The 18,412-nt window shown below is 36.0% G+C and overlaps 1 protein-coding gene across 1 annotated transcript in view; it reads left to right on the top strand.

Annotated features, from left to right (window-relative positions):
* Positions 1-18,412, top strand: part of LOC110133944 (transmembrane 9 superfamily member 2-like) — an 84,918-nt gene that overhangs the window by 48,347 nt on the left and 18,159 nt on the right. Inside the window, exons 13-16 of the mRNA XM_020888202.2 lie at positions 9,689-9,848; positions 11,122-11,270; positions 13,729-13,840; positions 18,030-18,201. Of these exons, the coding sequence (XP_020743861.2) occupies positions 9,689-9,848; positions 11,122-11,270; positions 13,729-13,840; positions 18,030-18,201 (593 nt within the window). The remainder of the gene's footprint in view (positions 1-9,688; positions 9,849-11,121; positions 11,271-13,728; positions 13,841-18,029; positions 18,202-18,412) is intronic.

Here is an 18,412-nt window from a genome sequence, read left to right as displayed (position 1 = left end):
TTGGAGGCTAATTACTTTACAATATTGTAGTGGTTTTTGTCATACATTGACATGAATATATGTTATATATTCTTGATTGAGAGTTTTATTGTTTTTTAAAATTATTTATTTGGCTGCAGGGTCTTTGATCTTTGTGTAGCATGCAGGATCTTCTGCTGCAGCACACAAGCTCTTTAGCTGGAGCATGTGGGATCTAGTTTTCTGACCAGGGATTGAACCCAGGTCCCTTTGCACTGGGAGCCTAGAGTCCTAGCCACTGGACTACCAGGGAAGTCCCAACACATTTATTGTTATAGAGGTCCTTCTTTACCTTGCATAATGCTTTTTGCCTTAAAGTCTATTTTGTCTTATAGAAGTATAGCCACTTTAGCTCTCTTCTGGTTACTGTTTGCATGATCTATCTATCTATCTATTTGTCTATCTATATATCTAGAGATCTTATATAGATCTCATATAGTTGACCCTAGAACAACATGGTGGCTAGGTGCCCTGAATCCCTCCACAGTTGGAAATCTGTGTATAACTGTAGAGTGAGCCCTCTGTATCCATGGTTCTGCATCCACGGATTCAACCAATAGCAGATTGTGTAGCACTGCACTATGTATTTATTGAAAAAAATCCATGTATGAGTGGACTCAGGCAGTTCAAACCCATTTTGTTCAAGGGTGAACTATATGTAAAATCATTTCACTTTCAATCTATTTGTTTCTGTGAATCAAAATTGTGTCTCTTGTAGACATCATTTATTTGGATCATTTTTTGGGGTCCCTTTTGCCAACCTCTGTCTTTTAATTGGAATATTTAATCCATGTACATTTAATGAAATTATTGATAAAGTAGGATTTACATCTGCTATTTTCTCTTTATAAATTTTAAGTCTTTTTTGCTCTTTCATTAATGTTCTCTGTTGTGTTAAATAAATATTTTTAGTGTACTGTTTTTATTCCCTTATCATTCCTTTTACAGTTTTTTGGTTTGTTTTCAGTAGTTGCATTATGTATTACATTTAATGTTTCAATTTGAAACAATCTAGTTCAGATTAATACCAACTTAATTATAATATTATTAAAAATATTATATGCTCTTATATAGCTTCTTTGCCTCTTCCCTCCTTTATGCTGTTATTGTTATACAAGTTACATCTTAATGCTTTGTGTGCTCATCAACACAGATTTATAATTACTGCTTTATGCAGTTGCCTTTTAAATTTGACAGGCAAAAGAGGAGTTTTAAATAACATTTTCTAATCATGGGACCTTGAGAAAGTTATTTTACCTTTCTGATCTTAGGCTTTATCTGCAGTATGGAAATAATGGTATTATGCATTTCATATGATTGTTGTGAGGATTAAATGGGATAATGTATTAAAGCTTTTGTAACAGTGCCTAGCACATAATAAGTAAGTGTTAGTTGCTCAGTCGTGCCCAACTCTTTGCGACCCCATGGACTGCAGCCCACCAGGCTCCTCTGTCCATGAGATTTTCCAGGCAAGGATACTGGAGTGGGTTGCCATTTCCTTCTCCAGGGGAGTCTTCCCAATCCAGGGATCGAACCTGGGTCTCCTGCACTGCAGGCAGATTCTTTACCGACTGAGCTACAAGGGAAGCCCAATAGTAAGTGTTTAATAAAGCACATAATAAGCACATAATAAGTGTTTAATAAATGGTAACTGGTTTATTAGCTACTATTTTCTTCCACTAACAGGCCTTTGCTCAAGCTGTTCCATCTACTTGTAACCCCTTTGTTCCAATTTTCCAATGCCAAATTTGCATTCATTCTTTAATTTCCAGCTCACCACCACTTTCATGTTTTAAAATTGTACAGTATCTATTACTGTTATTACAATGCCCACCACAGTATTCCTCAGATTGAGTTATTAATGATATGTCTTATCTCTCATTTTACATTCTAAGACTCATATGAGTGAGTGTCTTATTCATTTTTGTATCTTTCACAGTGTGTAGCCCAGTGCCTTATATGAAGTAAAAGTGGTTTATAGAGTGTAAGTGTTTAGTAAATGATTGAATCATGTGAAGAATTTAAAATGCAAAACAGGTTCAGTTTCCTATTTCTGTTAGTAGAACTGAACACAGTTTAAAAGCAATGAACCAGACATGATACAAAATACATATTTTCTTCAAGAGGTTTAGGGGCTTTCTTAAGTAAATGAGAGGGAGAATCTCAAGGTACTGGGATTCTTATTTGTTAGAATATGGTAGGTTGAAAGAGAGTTTCAGTGCCTCATGGTATGGACATGGACAATGTAAAAATGGTTTTGAACTTAAATGGAGAAGCAGTTAAATTAATGAGCATACACTTCCTAAGAGAAATTGAAAAAAGTAAAATTATTAAATGATGTCATTTTGCTGCATGTAGCCCCAAAAGTGGTAGGTAAGAAAGAGAAGAGTCAGCAGAGGTTGATGGGCATGTGCCCAAACTTTAAAATTAGAAGAAGGAAGGTTGAATTGTAGTACTCAGTATTAGCTAAGTGACTTTGGATAAGTCCTATAACCTTTCTGATTGTCCATTTCCTTGTGTGTAATGTTTATGTCACAGAGTCATTTAGAGAAGTAAATGAACTAATGGATTGTGAAATTGTTTTGTGAACTACAAAGCATTTTTGGCCACTCTCTTCTTCTGTGTTCCTACTGTTTTATATCTATTATCTGCTATAGTATTTCCTATGTTACAATTTGTTTGTCTCTGTTCCCCACTAGACTGAGCTTTTTCAGAGCAAGAATTTTTGTTTTATTTATCTTGGAACACCAGGACCTAACTCATAGGTACTCAATAAATGTTTGATGAATGTGTGAATAAATGTTTCAAGTAGGAGATGGACCCGGGTGACCTCTTAAGTTTCCTTCTAGTTTTGCTGTTTAAGATTCTATGAAAAGGTCTAGAAATAATTAGACATCGACAAAGGAAGAAATACTTAGAATATAAAAACACAAAATGGAAGGACAGTTACAGAATTGTTAAACACATATTAGCATTCTAGAATGTACTTTCAAAAGGGAAATCGTTGAGACGGGTTAATTGAGTTTATATATAAGAAAGAAGGTTATGATTTGTCAACTGAGAAGTAATTTTTCTGGCTATGGAAAGATAACAGCTAAAATGAATCTTTCCAAAGCTAGAAAATGTGGCAGAAGAATATTGCAGCTAAACAAATTCATTAGAGCAGAAAGGTATTAAAAAAACATTTGAGGAAGTATGGTTAAATCATGGGAAACTAAGCTCCCTTATTGAGAAGCCAGAAACTGATGAGACGTAAGGTGGAGGTTTTATTGTTGTACATGCTGTTGTTTGAAAGGACTGGAAGCTATATCTCCAACAGGAGGAAAGTATGAGCCTTTAAAGAGCAGAATAGATATGCCTACTGAAAAAAAGTGTTAATAGAAGAGTCTGTAAATGCAAGGAGGAAAGGTGAAGTAGAAATAGTAAAATGAAAGAATAAATGGATAAAAAGGAATAAAAGAATAAAATGAAAGAAGGTTTAGAAAGGACAAAATCACTTATAATGAGGGATAGGGAAGGATCCAAAACAATGATCCTAAGTAAGAAATTGAAAATAGATGGAAAATACGAAGGAAGCCTTAAAATACTAGAACTGGAATGGGCCTTGAGAGAATTTACAGCTGAAGACTGAAATCAGAGATTCTCTAAACAGTAGACCTCAAAGCCTAACCTGGTGCAGCATCAAGTGGCTGTCACCACACTCCCTGTCTCTGATCTTTGACAAAATGTTTTGGGGAGGAGAAGGTAGATGCGATTGGTCTGGTTGGTTCCTACTGTAGAGGCTTTATTATAGCACAGTGGGATGGAGAAAGCTTGCTGTTAAACACACACACATACACACACACACACACACACACACACATCTGAATAAGAATCTCAGCTCTGCCTCTTTTCAGCTGTTTGATCTTCAGCAAATTATTTACTGTCCCTAAAAGATATTCAGAAAGAACTCTATCCATGTAACTTCTCTTTTACATTTACCTGGGTTGATCATTAATTTTCCTTTTTTTTTTCTTGCCTGTTCTTCATTTCTTTCTCTTTTTAAACTGCTTTCTAAGACATTTCATCAGCTTTATCTTCCAACCCTTTTACTAAGGTTTGTATTCACCTTGTCATTTTTTAAAAAAATTTTTTTTAATTAAAAAAAATTTTTTTTTCATTTATTTTTATTAGTTGGAGGCTAATTACTTTACATCATTGCAGTGGTTTTTGTCATACATTGAAATGAATTAGCCATGGATTTACATGTATTCCCCATCCTGGTCCCCCCTCCCACCTCCCTCTCCACCCGATCCCTCTGGGTCTTCCCAGTGCACCAGGCCCGAGCACTTGTCTCATGCACCCAACCTGGGCTGGTGATCTGTTTCACCCTAGATAATATACATGTTTCAATGCTGTTCTCTTGAAACATCCCACCCTCGCCTTCTCCCAGAGTCCACAAGTCTGTTCTATACATCTGAGTCTCTTCTTCTGTTTTGCATATAGGGTTATCGTTACCATCTTTCTAAATTCCATATATATGTGTTAGTATACTGTAATGGTCTTTATCTTTCTGGCTTGCTTCGCTCTGTATAATGGGCTCCGTTTCACCCATCTCATTAGAACTGATTCAAATGAATTCTTTTTAATGGCTGAGTAATATTCCATGGTGTATATGTACCACAGCTTCCTCATCCATTCATCTGCTGATGGGCATCTAGGTTGCTTCCATGTCCTGGCTATTATAAACAGTGCTGCGATGAACATTGGGTTGCACGTGTCTTTTTCAGATCTGGTTTCCTCGGTGTGTATGCCCAGAAGTGGGATTGCTGGGTCACATGGCAGTTCTATTTCCAGCTTTTTAAGAAATCTCCACACTGTTTTCCATAGTGGCTGTACTAATTTGCATTCCCACCAACAGTGTAAGAGGGTTCCCTTTTCTCCACACCCTCTCCAGCATTTATTGCTTGTAGACTTTTGGATAGCAGCCATCCTGACTGGCGTATAATGGTACCTCATTGAGGTTTTGATTTGCATTTCTCTGATAATGAGTGATGTTGAGCATCTTTTCATGTGTTTGTTAGCCATCTGTATGTCTTCCTTGGAGAAATGTCTGTTTAGTTCTTTGGCCCATTTTTTGATTGGGTCATTTATTTTTCTGGAGTTGAGCTGGAGGAGTTGCTTGTATATTTTTGAGATTAATCCTTTGTTGCTTCGTTTGCTATTATTTTCTCCCAATCTGAGGGCTGTCTTTTCACCTGGCTTATAGTTTCCTTTGTTGTGCAAAAGCTTTTAAGTTTCATTAGGTCCCATTTGTTTATTTTTGCTTTTATTTCCAATATTCTGGGAGGTGGGTCATAGAGGATCCTGCTGTGATTTATGTCGGAGAGTGTTTTGCCTATGTTCTCCTCTAGGAGTTTTATAGTTTCTGGGTCACCTTGTCATTTTTTAAAAAAAAAGTTGGAGTATAGTTGATTTATAGTGTGTTAGTTTCAGGTATACAGAACAGTGATTCAGTTATACATGTATCTATCTACCATATATATATATATATTTTCTTTTTCAGAGTCATTTCCATATAGGTTATTATAAAATATTGAGTACCATTTCTTGTGCTATATAGTAGGTTCTTGCTGATTGTCTATTTTATATATAGTAGTGTGTATATATGGGCTTCCCAGGTGGCGCTAGTGGTAAAGAACCTGTCTGCCAATGCAGGAGACACAGGAGACACGGGTTCAATCCCTGGGTTGGGAAGATCCCCTGGAGGAGGAAATGACAACCCACTCCAGTATTCTTGCCTGGAAAAATTCCATGGACAGAGGAGCCTGGTAGGCTACATATGTTAATCCCAACCTCCTGATTTATTCCTCTCCTCACCTTTCCTTCCCTGATAGCTCAGTTGGTAAAGAATCCACCTGCAATGCAGGAGACCCTGGTTCGATTCCTGGGTCAGGAAGATCCCGCTGGAGAAGGGAAAGGCTACCCACTCCAGTATTCTGGCCTAGAGAATTCCATGGACTGTATAGTCCATAGGGTCTCAAAGAGTCGGACACCACTGAGCAACTTTCACTTCACTTTCCCCTTTGATAACCATAAGTTTATTTTCTATGTCTGTCTCTTTCCATTTTGTAAATAAGTTTATTATTATTATTATTATTTTTAGATTTCACATACAAGTGCCTCTGGTCATACTTTGAATTCCTAAGACCTCTTTCAGGGAATTCCCTGGCAGTCCAGTGGTTAGGGCTCTGTGCTTCCGCTGCAGGGGGCACAGGCTGGATCCCTGGTCTGGGAACTAAGATCTGCAAGCCCTCTGGCACAGCCAACACAAAAGCAAAAACACAACAGCAAGAACTCTTCTGTTTTCTCAAAAGTCTTTAAAAATTTCCTCTTCCTGTCTCATGGCTGCAGTGTCTCCTCTAATTTCTCTGAGGATCTTAAATTGTCTTGGTAAAGTTTTTACCTGAGCTTCAGGAATCTTCTCTAAGGAACTAACCCTCCTGTCTTCTGCAGGGGTTGTGAAGTGACATTGTTTGGTTCTGCAGAGTTGGTGGGTGGGGACAGAATCTGCAGGTCTGTCAGCATCTCAGGCTGACTTTGAACCAGTCATTCTGGTTTTAGCCACTCCTTCGTCCCTATCTGTAGAGGTACCTGGCACCACAAATTCCCGAGCCTTTTTGGAGCTCTGTGGTACAAATTGAGTTGCCTCTCAGCTTTTTCTACTGATGACTTAGGATACAAGTTCGCACTCCAACTAACTTGGTTACTATTTGTCTGCTCTCTGGTTTCCAAACTTTGCTGTTAATGTCTTCTCCCCTTTACAACATCCCCCATCCTTATACCTTTAAAAAATTCTTTTGCTATAATTTTATCAGGGTTTTGATGAGGGAGCAGAACTAAATACGCATTCAATGTGCCATCTTTAACCCAAAGTCTTTTAATTCTTCATGTCTTTTGTATCCATTCTTTACATTTTAATCATCATCACATTGTACAGATTCTTAACACTTTATATCTAGGTTCCTTGCCTCTAGTATCTCCTCCCTTAGATTTGTCCTTTGGAATGCTGTATATTCACCTTTCCGGAAAATTGCATGGAGTACCTCACAGCTTTGAGTGTAAAAACCCTTCAGTTGATTCCTGGTGTTGACAGGATAAAGTCTATATTCCTTAACTGGACATTCAAAGCCTTCCACAATCTAACTTCTGCCCATCTTTTCAACCTCATCATTTAGGCTTTCAGAAACACTCATGGGACTTCCCTGGTAGTCCAGTGGTTAAGATTCCATGCTCCCAATGCAGGGGACCTAGGTTCAGTCCCTGAATGGGGAACTAGATCCCACATGCAACAACTGAGACCCAGTGTAGCCAAATAAATAAATGTTAAAAAAGAGGAAGAGATAAATCCCTGTCAGAAACACTCACATCCGCACCACTGATACCTATACTCACCTGTAGCTGTGATTAAACTTGTCTGGAACATCTACAGGCATAGTAGCTGGGCTTGCCTGCTGAGTTATCCATTAGACTTAGGGGTTGACCTGCTGATTTTGAATGGTTAATTTAAACACTTTGTTTTATTTTGGGGGAAAAGTTAAGTTATTTTATTATAAAAATTATACAAAATAAACCATAAGCACAACAGTTAAAATTTAAACAGAATTAAGCCAGTTCATAAAACATTTCAAATGAAAAAGTAGTAACAAAAACCTTATCAGCTCATGTTGAAATTATTCATCTTTAGATACATGATGGTTTATTTCCTCGATTTAGAATAGTGATCTCCATTACACTTAGTTAGGCTATAAAATATTAAATACTATTTTTAAAAGACAGATTCTTTTAAAAGTTTTTTTTATTTTATTTTTTTCCCATTTATTTTTATTAGTTGGAGGCTAATTACTTTACAATATTGTAGTGGTTTTTGCCATACATTGACATGAATCAGTCATGGATTTACACATATTCCCCATCCTGATCCCCCCTCCCACCTCCCTCCCCTTATTTTTTAAATTATGAAAGTATATACACATTTTACAGGAGACTTGGAAAATACAGAACAAAGTTACATATAGTTCCACTATATATTACAATTATTTTTTAAGTAGATAAATTAAGATTTTTAGTTGGAGTTTCAATATCAAACTCTCAAAAATAATAGAATGAATAGACAGAAAAGTAGAAGGATATAGTAGACCTGAAAAGCACTATGAACCAATTCAACATAATTAAGATGACAAAACCCAATACAATATTCTGAAGTAATTAGCCTCCAACTAATAAAAATAAATGAAAAAAAAAAGATTTATACAGCTTTCACATAGCAGCAGGACACAAATTCTTTTCAAGTTCCCACAGACTATAAACCAGGAGACACTGTAACATATCCAGGGACATAAAACAAGTACAAAAATTTCATGGTCTAAAAGTATTGAATTCATGTAGAGAAAAAACAGATTCTTATACTCAAGGATTAGCAAACACTTGCAAAGTGATCACCAAAATCTTTATTTGTCAACAAAATTGTAAATCCAGAATACAAAAAGTTACTTGAAATAATCTAACCAAATACTAAATTACCTAAATGAGACTCAGTTTCTGACGTGGTATCAAGAGGAAAAAAATCTTATTTACATACAAGTTTGTATACACAAGTAGGTTTTTGTCAATATACATTTAAAATTTTTTTTATTGAAATATAGTTGAATTACAGTGTTGTGTTAATTTCTGTTGTACAGCAAAGTGATTCAGTCACACACACTCACACAGGTTTGGCCAAAAAGTTTGTTCAGATTTTTCCATGACATCTTAAATTCTCTTCATATTCTTTTTCCATTATAGTTATCACAGGATATTGAATATAGTTCTCTGTGCTATACAGTAGGACCTTGTTGTTTATTCATTCTGTGTATACCAGTTTGCATCTGCTAATCCCAAAACTCCCACTCCTACCGCCTCCCACCCCCACTTTGGCAAATACACTTTAAAAAAAAAAGTCAAACTGGCCACCATTCCCAAAAATGCTTCTTACACTATGCTGGAATTTAAAAGGACTTTTAATAACTTTGAGCCCTATCTGCACTACATGTGAAACAGCTTTTAAGATTTCTCTACCTCCTGTACTGAAGGTAAAAAAAAAAAAAAGCTGAAAATGTCTGCATGATAGTAAACATTTCCCCCCATCACTTAGAGATATTATTAGAAATTGTATGGCAGAATCTTTGTTAGGAAGGCTCTGGAAAAAAAAAAAGGTATGTGTAAGATAATTTTTAATGAACTTTCTTACAGGAAATCATTGTAAAACTCTTGGTTTTAAATGAATACTTGTTTGACAAGAGGCTTCATATAGCCCATTTCAGTCTAGTATTCTAAAATCTGTTTTTAATATATATATTTTCTTAATTGTGTTTATTGCATATTGTTTTTCAATGGTATATTATTCCACACCTTATTTATTTTCTGCTAGGCTCTGGAACTGCAAAGACGAGTGGGATGTAGAAATTATGTCCTATAATAAACTGCTATCTTGTTATATATATGGTATTGAGTTTAAGCTCCAACTCAATAACTGGGTTTACACAGAATGATTTAATATTCTTCTAGGGTTTAATGTTCTAACATTCATATCAAGTATGTTTATAATATTTTCCTGAAATCATAACATTTTCTGATGGTTTTTCTACCCTAGTGTGGTCTTTGTTGACATCTTCATCATGAATTTAATTCTTTGGATTGAAGGGTCATCATCTGCTATCTCATTTGGTACCTTGATAGGAATCCTTGCATTGTGGTTTGGAATTTCAGTGCCATTAACATTTTTGGGTGCATACGTTGGAAGTTTCCAAAAGGTAAACTTTTAAAATACTGCTTTTAACCATTGAATGATGTCTGAAATAATACCTCGGTGTGAATAGACTATTCAGGAAATGGAAGATGTACCATGGAGAAAATGACAAAGAATAATCATTTAGGGATAAAAGATTTTTACAAACTTTAAATGAAAGACAGTAACACTTTAAAAGACATTCTTTAATGTATTTCACATTTTATGGGTTGTTTATATTTCCTTCTCTCTGATGGGCAAAATTTAAAAGATATATTATAGGAAGGCTGACTTTAAGAAAGTCAGAAAAATAATGAGGTTATATAGTTGCGGGAAGAAAGCCAAGATACAATCCAAGAAATGGGTTCTGTTGATGGATTTTTTTTTGTTATGGTTTATTACAGGATATTGAATATAGTTCCCTGTGTTATACAGTAAGATCTTGTTTATCCATTCTCTGTGCAATAGTTTGCATCTTCTCACCCAGTTTACAGATTTGAAGATAGCCTATTCAACATATAGGGAAAAGGAACAGTAGACCAAAAAGACTAAATGAGGCCACACTACAAAAGGGTTGTATTATGAGGACATAGTGTGAATTTGCAAGGGAGAATTCAGGCAAGACAAAACAGGAAGTGGAGTTCCACATAGAGCAGAAAAAGAAAAATTTCTGAAAACTATTGACAAATTTTCAGAGACAAATTATTAGACAAATTCTGAGAGAACTTTTTGACATCATATATTATTTTACATTGAAACAGTCACTAGTAAGTTTTGTCCAATATCTCCCTTGAAATGTGTAAGGAAAGATAAACATCCTTATTGTCTAGCTGTGTCCTATCTAACATGGTAGCCACTCAACAACTATGGTTTTTGAGTACTTGGAATGTGGCTAGTCTGAATTATGTGCTGTAAGTATAAAATACACACTGGTTTTCAACCACTTAGAACAACAACAACAAGAGGAATGTAAAATATCTCGATTAATAATTTTTATATTGGTCACAAATGTAAATGATACTATTTGGGCATGTTAGATCATTAGATCAAGTAAAATATATCAATAAATTGATTCCACCTTTTTAAAATGCACCTACGAAGAAACTGGATACTGCATTTGTGGCTTGCATCATAGTAAGCATTGGTCTAGCCTTTGCCCATATAATTGCTCTTGAAAATGTTCAGATTCAAGATTGTGTATTGTGATGCTATCTGTATAAATGAACTTCAGTTTTATTTCATTCTGATTTTCACTTGATTTATTTTCTTTTTTTTTCACTTGATTTATTTTCGAGCAGTTTGACTATCCAGTTAATACAAACCTGATTCCTCGTACGATTCCTCACCAGGCTTTCGTTAGAAGACCATTTTTTAGTGCCATCGTTGGTGGCGTTTTACCTTTTGGTTGTATTTTTATCCAACTATTTTTTATTCTAAACAGCATTTGGTGAGTATCATATCTTCTTTTTTTTAGCTTTATTTTTTAATTGAAGGATAATTGCTTTACAGAATTTTGTTGTTTTCTGTCAAGCATCAACATGAATCAGCCATAGGTATTCATATCTTCTTAATCTCCAAAATATTAATTGTTAATAAATTAATTTTCCTATATTTCGAGGTTGAATTCTGGTATAGTAAGAATTCATGTACTACCCTGTTTTATCCAGGGAATAGCAATCTGACCCAAGGGAATTTCCGAGGAAACTAAGACTTAATTTACAACATTTTAAAGCCACTTTTGGATGGAAATGTCTATAAAGGTTTCCTTTTTGAAAGTTAATAGCCTCTTTTTAATCCTTTCCAGGTGACTTAGAAAAGTTGGTCTCAAACCATACTTCTCTGAGACTTTTCAGGGGGTTGAATAGGGGTGTCCCTTGGAGGCAGGTACCTAAAGATGGAAGGGGCAGCTCTGATTTGTATCTGTTTTCCATACAGGCCTCCCGTGCAAGAGTTCATTTATTTTCTCTGCTAAAGATAACATGAATAGCACTGATTTTGGGTCTTTATCTGTACTGAACTATAAGTAATGGTTTTCTATCTTCCTTTCTGTCAACTGTTAGTTCTGCTGTCAGATGCCTTTCCCTTATAGCCTTACTCTTTTTATCTGCTACTTTTAATCTGTTGTAATTTAAGAATTCTAATAACCAATATGGAGCTTCCCAGGTGCTCAGTGGTAAAGAATCCGCCTGCCAGTGCAGGAGATGCAGGAGACTCAGGGGTTTGATCCCTGGGTCAGGAAGATCCCCCTGGAGGAGGAAATGGCAACCCACTCCAGTATTCTTGCCTGGAGAATCTCATGGACAGAGGAGCCTGGTGGGCTACAGTCCATGGGGTCGCAAAGAGTTGGACACAACTGAGCACACACGCACCAATAACCAATATAGAAATGCATGTGAAGTAAGAACCAGTGCTCTCTGATTAAAGTGCTACAGTTTTAGTGCCCCTGCTTTGTGACAGCTATTTCAGTTGCTCCAAGTCCCTTTTTTTTTCTTATTTCCTGATTCTTGACAGCATTTTTTGTTTTGGGAGCTGCCAAGTGGGATTTACTCTGGAGGGATTTTTGGAGATGGGGCAAATGCACAATAAAATAAAATGCAGTCACCAATTGTGCATGTTTATAACACTTTTGTCCCAAAAGAATCTTCTAGACAAAGCTTTGATGTCCTAGAAAATTAGGTTTAATCATAAACATTAATTGCACACCTTTTATAAACAGCACTGTATCAAAGTTGTTTGAAAGATAAGCAGTAAAATCTGTTACCTTGTCAGCAACTAAATATTTAACATGCTGCAAAATAGATTATAGTAACCAAATTTTGCAGATGTTTTTGATGGGAAAGTATTTGTAAAGCAAAACTGAAACATTCTTTGAAGTGTTAGTCACTCAGTCGTGTCCGACTCTCTTTGCGACCCCATGGGCTGTGGCCCACCAGGCTCCTCTGTCCATGGAATTCTCCAGGCAAGAATACTGGAGTGGGTTGCCATGCCCTTCTCCAGGAGATCTTCCTGACCCAGGGATTGAACCCAGGTCTCCCATATTGCAGGCAGATTCTTTACTGTTTGAGCCAAGATTCTTTAGATGATTTAATTTTTGTTTCAATGAGAAATCAGGGTGCTTGTTGTGTACAAGCACAAAGTGTACAACTTTGTATATATTATGAACTCTAGAGATGATTCTTCCCAACCCCCATCCTTCATCCTCACCCCCAGGTGTATATTTTACATGAGGTTTTAAAATGGAATATTGATCAGTTCACCAGTTTCTTCTCTTCAGAAGGCTTTTTGAAATGTCTATTTCTTATCCCAGTTTAGTTAGCTTGCTCTATAATAATGAAAGGAATTACTTCATTCCTTTGAAGTTTGGCCTAAATGTAATCTACACACTGATATTTTTAAAGATGCATGTTTGAAAGTAGATTTAATGAATTATGTGTGTTGTGCTATAAAGACCAATTTGGAGAAGCTACCTGTTAATAGACCTCCAAAGACAAAATTTGATTCTGTGGTTTTCTGTTGTATAGTATAGTTGCTGGTATTTATGCCATTTGCAACTTTCCGTTTCTAAAGAGAAAACATGTTTTCAAATGTGTATAGAGAAAATTGATGGGTTTCAAGTGAACACTAAACTATAGGAGCAGACAGATATTGGTAAGTAGCAATACTGTTTCTGATGAGAGAGAACATGGCCAAATTCTGAAGCTGTGTAGGTGAGGGAATATACATATATATTTGATACTACATGGATACTACATGGATTTGATGATATTACATGAATAGATGAAGTCTGGAATGAAAATCTCAAGGTGAGAAAAGTGTGTGACAGTTTACTGTTTAGAGTTGGATGGATCTTTCTGTGTGTATCCTTAAGTTAAAGCTTATTTTAAAATTGTCATTTTTCTTTTCAGGTCTCATCAGATGTACATCATGTTTGGCTTCCTTTTCTTAGTCTTTATAATTCTTCTGATTACTTGTTCTGAAGCTACCATTCTGCTGTGTTATTTTCATTTGTGTTCTGAGGTAAAGACATAAGAAACTAATAATACATCTGAACCTTTCTAAACTTGCATTATTAGAATTAGAAGTCTGTTGAGAAAGGGATTAAACTAAGTGTTAACTGCATGGTTTCTACAACTTGGAATCACTTTTATATTGTGTTTTCCTAATGATACATTTTGATTTTGATGAAGCTATCAAGTTAATGCTATGTTTTTATTTAAATTATTTTAGTTGGAGGCTAATTACTTTACAATATTGTAGTGGTTTTTGCCATACATTGATATGAATCAGCCATGGGTTTACATGTGTTCCCCATCCTGAACCCCCCTCCCACCTCTCTCCCCATCCCATCCCTCTGGATCATCCCAGTGCACCAGCCCATGCATTGAACCTGGACTGGTGATCTGTTTCATATATGATAATGTACATGTTTCAATGCTATTCTCTTAGATCTTCACACTCACCTTCTCCCACAGAGTCCAAAAGACTGTTCTATACATCTGTGTCTCTTTTGCTGTCTCGCATATAGGGTTATTGTTACCATCTTTCTAAATTCCATATATATGTGTTAGTATACTGTATTGGTGTTTTTCTTTCTGGCTTACTTCACTCTGTATAATAGGCTCCAGTTTCATCCACCTCATTAGAACTGATTCAAATGTATTCTTTTTAATGTCTGAGTAATATTTCATTGTGTATATGTACCACAGCTTTCTTATTGATTCATCTGCTGATGGACATCTAGGTTGCTTCCATGTCCTGGCTATTGTAAACAGTAAACTGCAATGAATATTGGGGTACACGTGTCTCTTTCAATTCTGGTTTCCTTGGTGTGTATGCCCAGCAGTGGGATTGCTGGGTCATATGGCAGTTCTATTTCCAGTTTTTTAAGGAATCTCCACACTGTTCTCCATAGTGGCTGTACTAGTTTGCATTCCCACCAACAGTGTAAGAGGGTTCCCTTTTCTCCACACCCTCTCTAGCATTTACTGTTTGTAGATTTTTGGATAGCAGCCATTCTGACTGGCATAAGATGGTACCTCATTGTGGTTTTGTTTTGCATTTCTCTGCTAATGAGTGATGTTGAGCATCTTTTCATGTGTTTGTTAGCCATCTGTATGTCTTCTTTGGAGAACTGTCTGTTTAGTTCTTTGGCCCATTTTTTTGATTGGGTCACTTATTTTTCTGGAATTGAGCTGCAGGAATTGCTTGTATATTTTTGAGATTAAGTCTTTGTCCATTGTTTCATTTGCTATCATTTTCTCCCATTCTGAAGGCTGTCTTTTCACCTGGCTTATAGTTTTCTTTGTTGTGCAAAAGCTTTTAAATTTCATTAGGTCCCATTTGTTTATTTTTGCTTTTATTTCCAATACACTGGGAGGTGGGTCATAGAGGATCCTGCTTAGATTTATGTCAGAGAGTGTTTTGCCTATGTTTTTCTCTAGGAGTTTTATAGTTTTTGGTCTTATGTTTAGATCTTTAATCCATTTGAGTTTATTTTTGTATATGGTGTTAGAAAGTGTTCTAGTTTCATTCTTTTACAAGTGGTTGACCAGTTTTCCCAGCACCACTTGTTAAAGAGATTGTCTTTTCTCCACTGTATATTCTTGCCTCCTTTGTCAAAGATAAGGTGTCCATAGGTGTGTGGATTTATCTCTGAGCTTTCTATTTTGTTCCATCAATCTATATTTCTGTCTTTGTGCCAGTACCATACTGTCTTGATGACTGTAGCTTTGTAGTAGAGCCTGAAGTCAGGCAGGTTGATTCATCCAGTTCCATTCTTCTTTCTCAAGATTGCTTTGGCTATTCAAGGTTTTTTGTATTTCCATACAAATTGTGAAATTATTTGTTCTAGTTCTGTGAAAAATACTGTTGGTAGCTTGATAGGGATTGCATTGAATCTATAGATTGCTTTGGGTAGTATACTCATTTTCACTATATTGATTCTTCCAATCCATGAACATGGTATATTTCTCCATCTATTTGTGTCATCTTTGATTTCTTTCATCAGTAGGTTAATGCTACTTTGATAGAAAGTTTTCAACAGAAAGCAGTTTCTCTCTGGCTAGTTACTATAATTTCTGTATAGTATTCAGTATAGAAAAACATAGGGAACTGATTTGAAAGTTCAGACATAAACGATCTGATTTGATGATGTTTTCTTTTTAATAATTAACATTTTCTTGTAGCTTAGGTCAGGATTATATTTTATGGGCTTGAGGTTGCTGCTAAAGACCCTTTCTCTTTCTTTTTGTTGTTTTGGTTGCCATGGACATAAATAATTCTTTTTACCCAACGCCACCCTCAATTTTTCCTAAGGTCATTTTGAATAACTGAGCTAGTGGTGAACATATTTTCTTAAATCCCCTAGATCCCTCTTATTTTGGTAATTTAATGTGACTTTCTAAAGGTGACAAGAGAGTTTAGGGAATGATTATTATATACATGATATCTTAGAGCATTTTTTTCTTGAGCTATAGGAATAAAAGTAAAAGATATATAATTATGTATGTATATACTTAGAATGAATGAATACTCATTCATTCTATGATACATTTTGTCATAGGAATTCTGTAACAATCATTAATAAAACATTAATAGGCATAAGATATATATATGTGTGTGTGTGTATATATATATACACACACACACATATATTTCTTAGAAAGGTTTGAGGGCCCCCAAAACCATCCACATATTTGGTGACTCACTAGAAGGACTCATGAGACTCAGCCTATAGACATCTTCTTGGCTAGGGTTTGTTACAGCAAAAGGATACACAACAGGATCAGTAAGGGAAAAAGACACAGATGGAACCTGGAAAAAAAACCCATGTGCAGTCTTCCTGTGTTTTCTCTCCCTCATGAGGGGACACACCAAGCATGCTCCTTCTGCAGCAGTAAAAAAATGCAGTAGTATATGTGCAGTGTGTCTGCCCAGGGAAGCCCACAAGAGACTCAATAGCCAAGGCTTTTATTGGGAGCTAGTCACATAGGCACACTCTGCCTAACAACTCCAAACTTTTCAGACACTCTAAAGGAAAGCACGTGTTCACCATGAATCACATAGTTTGTACAGTCTAGGTATAGAAAACCAGTCTTATCAGTCAGGGAATGATTAAATGCTAAATTCCCAGGTATTAAGCCAAGAGTCAACCTTGTAAGCAGACCTTTTTTTTTTTTTTTTTGTAAGCACACGTTTCTAAAGATGGCAACCTCAGACCTGCTATGTTAACTCTTTTCTGCACAGTTTATCCCCTTCGCCCTTGACCATGGTGATTTTATGGTAATTTTATTATCAGAAAGAACCCACGGGCAGGGTGAGACTAACCTGATTATTGACCTCTGTCATGCCTCCATGGATCATGAATTTAGCCAGTTAAAATAATTCCCATTAACCATAAAGGTCTATCTTAAACAAACAAACTTATAGAAAAAGAGAGCAGACTTGTGGTTACCAGAGGCAAGGGTTAGGGGGAGGGAGAATTGGATGAAGGTGGTTGAAAGGTACAAACTTCCAGTTATAAGATAAATAAGTACTAGGGATGTAATGTACAACATGATAATTGACATTGCTGTGTGCTCTTTATGAGTTGTTAAGAGAGTAAATCCTAAGAGTTCTCATCACAAGGAAAAAATTTTTTTTCTATTTCTTTAATTTTGTATCTATATGAGATGATGGATGTTCACTAAACTTACTGTGATAATCATTTCATGATAAGTACTAAGTCAAATCATTATATTGTATACCTTAAACTTAGACAATGCTGTATATCAATTATATCTCAATAAAACTGTAAGGGGGGGAAAGATCTATCTTAAATTTCTCTACTAACCTTTTTTTTACCTGAACTGAGGTATCAATTCAGGCCCAGCACAACTCTGGCCGGTAAATTGAAGCTGACCTGAAAGCCTTCCAGGGCTGAGGCAGTGTCTAGAGAGAAAGGATGTGCATATTAGAAGTACAATCCCTGAGGGCACACATAGTCCCCCTGGAAACCAAGAGTTTATCATTGTGAGGGCGCCCCAAGCAGGATGTACATTAGTCAGACAGTACATATGAAATTAAATTTCTTCTGAAACTTCCTCTTTTATTTCTTTTAATCCACCATCCTATAGAGCCTATTTTATGTTGCCTCTTATTATAATTACTAACCCATGTATAGTTAGAGTTTCATCTAAAAAGTTGTTTTTTCTACCTCTTCTCACAGGACTATCATTGGTGGTGGAGAGCCTTTTTTACCAGCAGTTTTACAGCTGTTTATTTTTTTGCTTATGCAGTTTACTACTTCTTCGCCAAACTTAAAATCACAGGCATTGCAAGCACCATTTTGTACTTTGGGTACACGATGATCATGGTCTTCATTTTTTTCCTATTCACCGGTAAGCACAGAATTACATTTTGTGTATTTTGGATTCTCTAAAGAGACTTGGAGATAGCCGTAATATAATAAGCATCAATTAACAATTAATGGAAGGAAGAGGGAACAAAGTCATCATGTTCATTTCTATGCTTTGGGGATAAAAGATGCAAGACCTGGGGAGCTGGAGGGACCTTATGTACTTAGCTGCAAGACCGTCCCTTGTGAATGTT

Source organism: Odocoileus virginianus, unplaced genomic scaffold (genome assembly GCF_023699985.2).
Source record: "Odocoileus virginianus isolate 20LAN1187 ecotype Illinois unplaced genomic scaffold, Ovbor_1.2 Unplaced_Contig_1, whole genome shotgun sequence".
Classification (NCBI taxonomy): Eukaryota; Metazoa; Chordata; class Mammalia; order Artiodactyla; family Cervidae; genus Odocoileus; species Odocoileus virginianus.
Note: the sequence above shows the minus strand (reverse complement) of the source record. Positions and strands in the feature narration are given on the sequence as shown.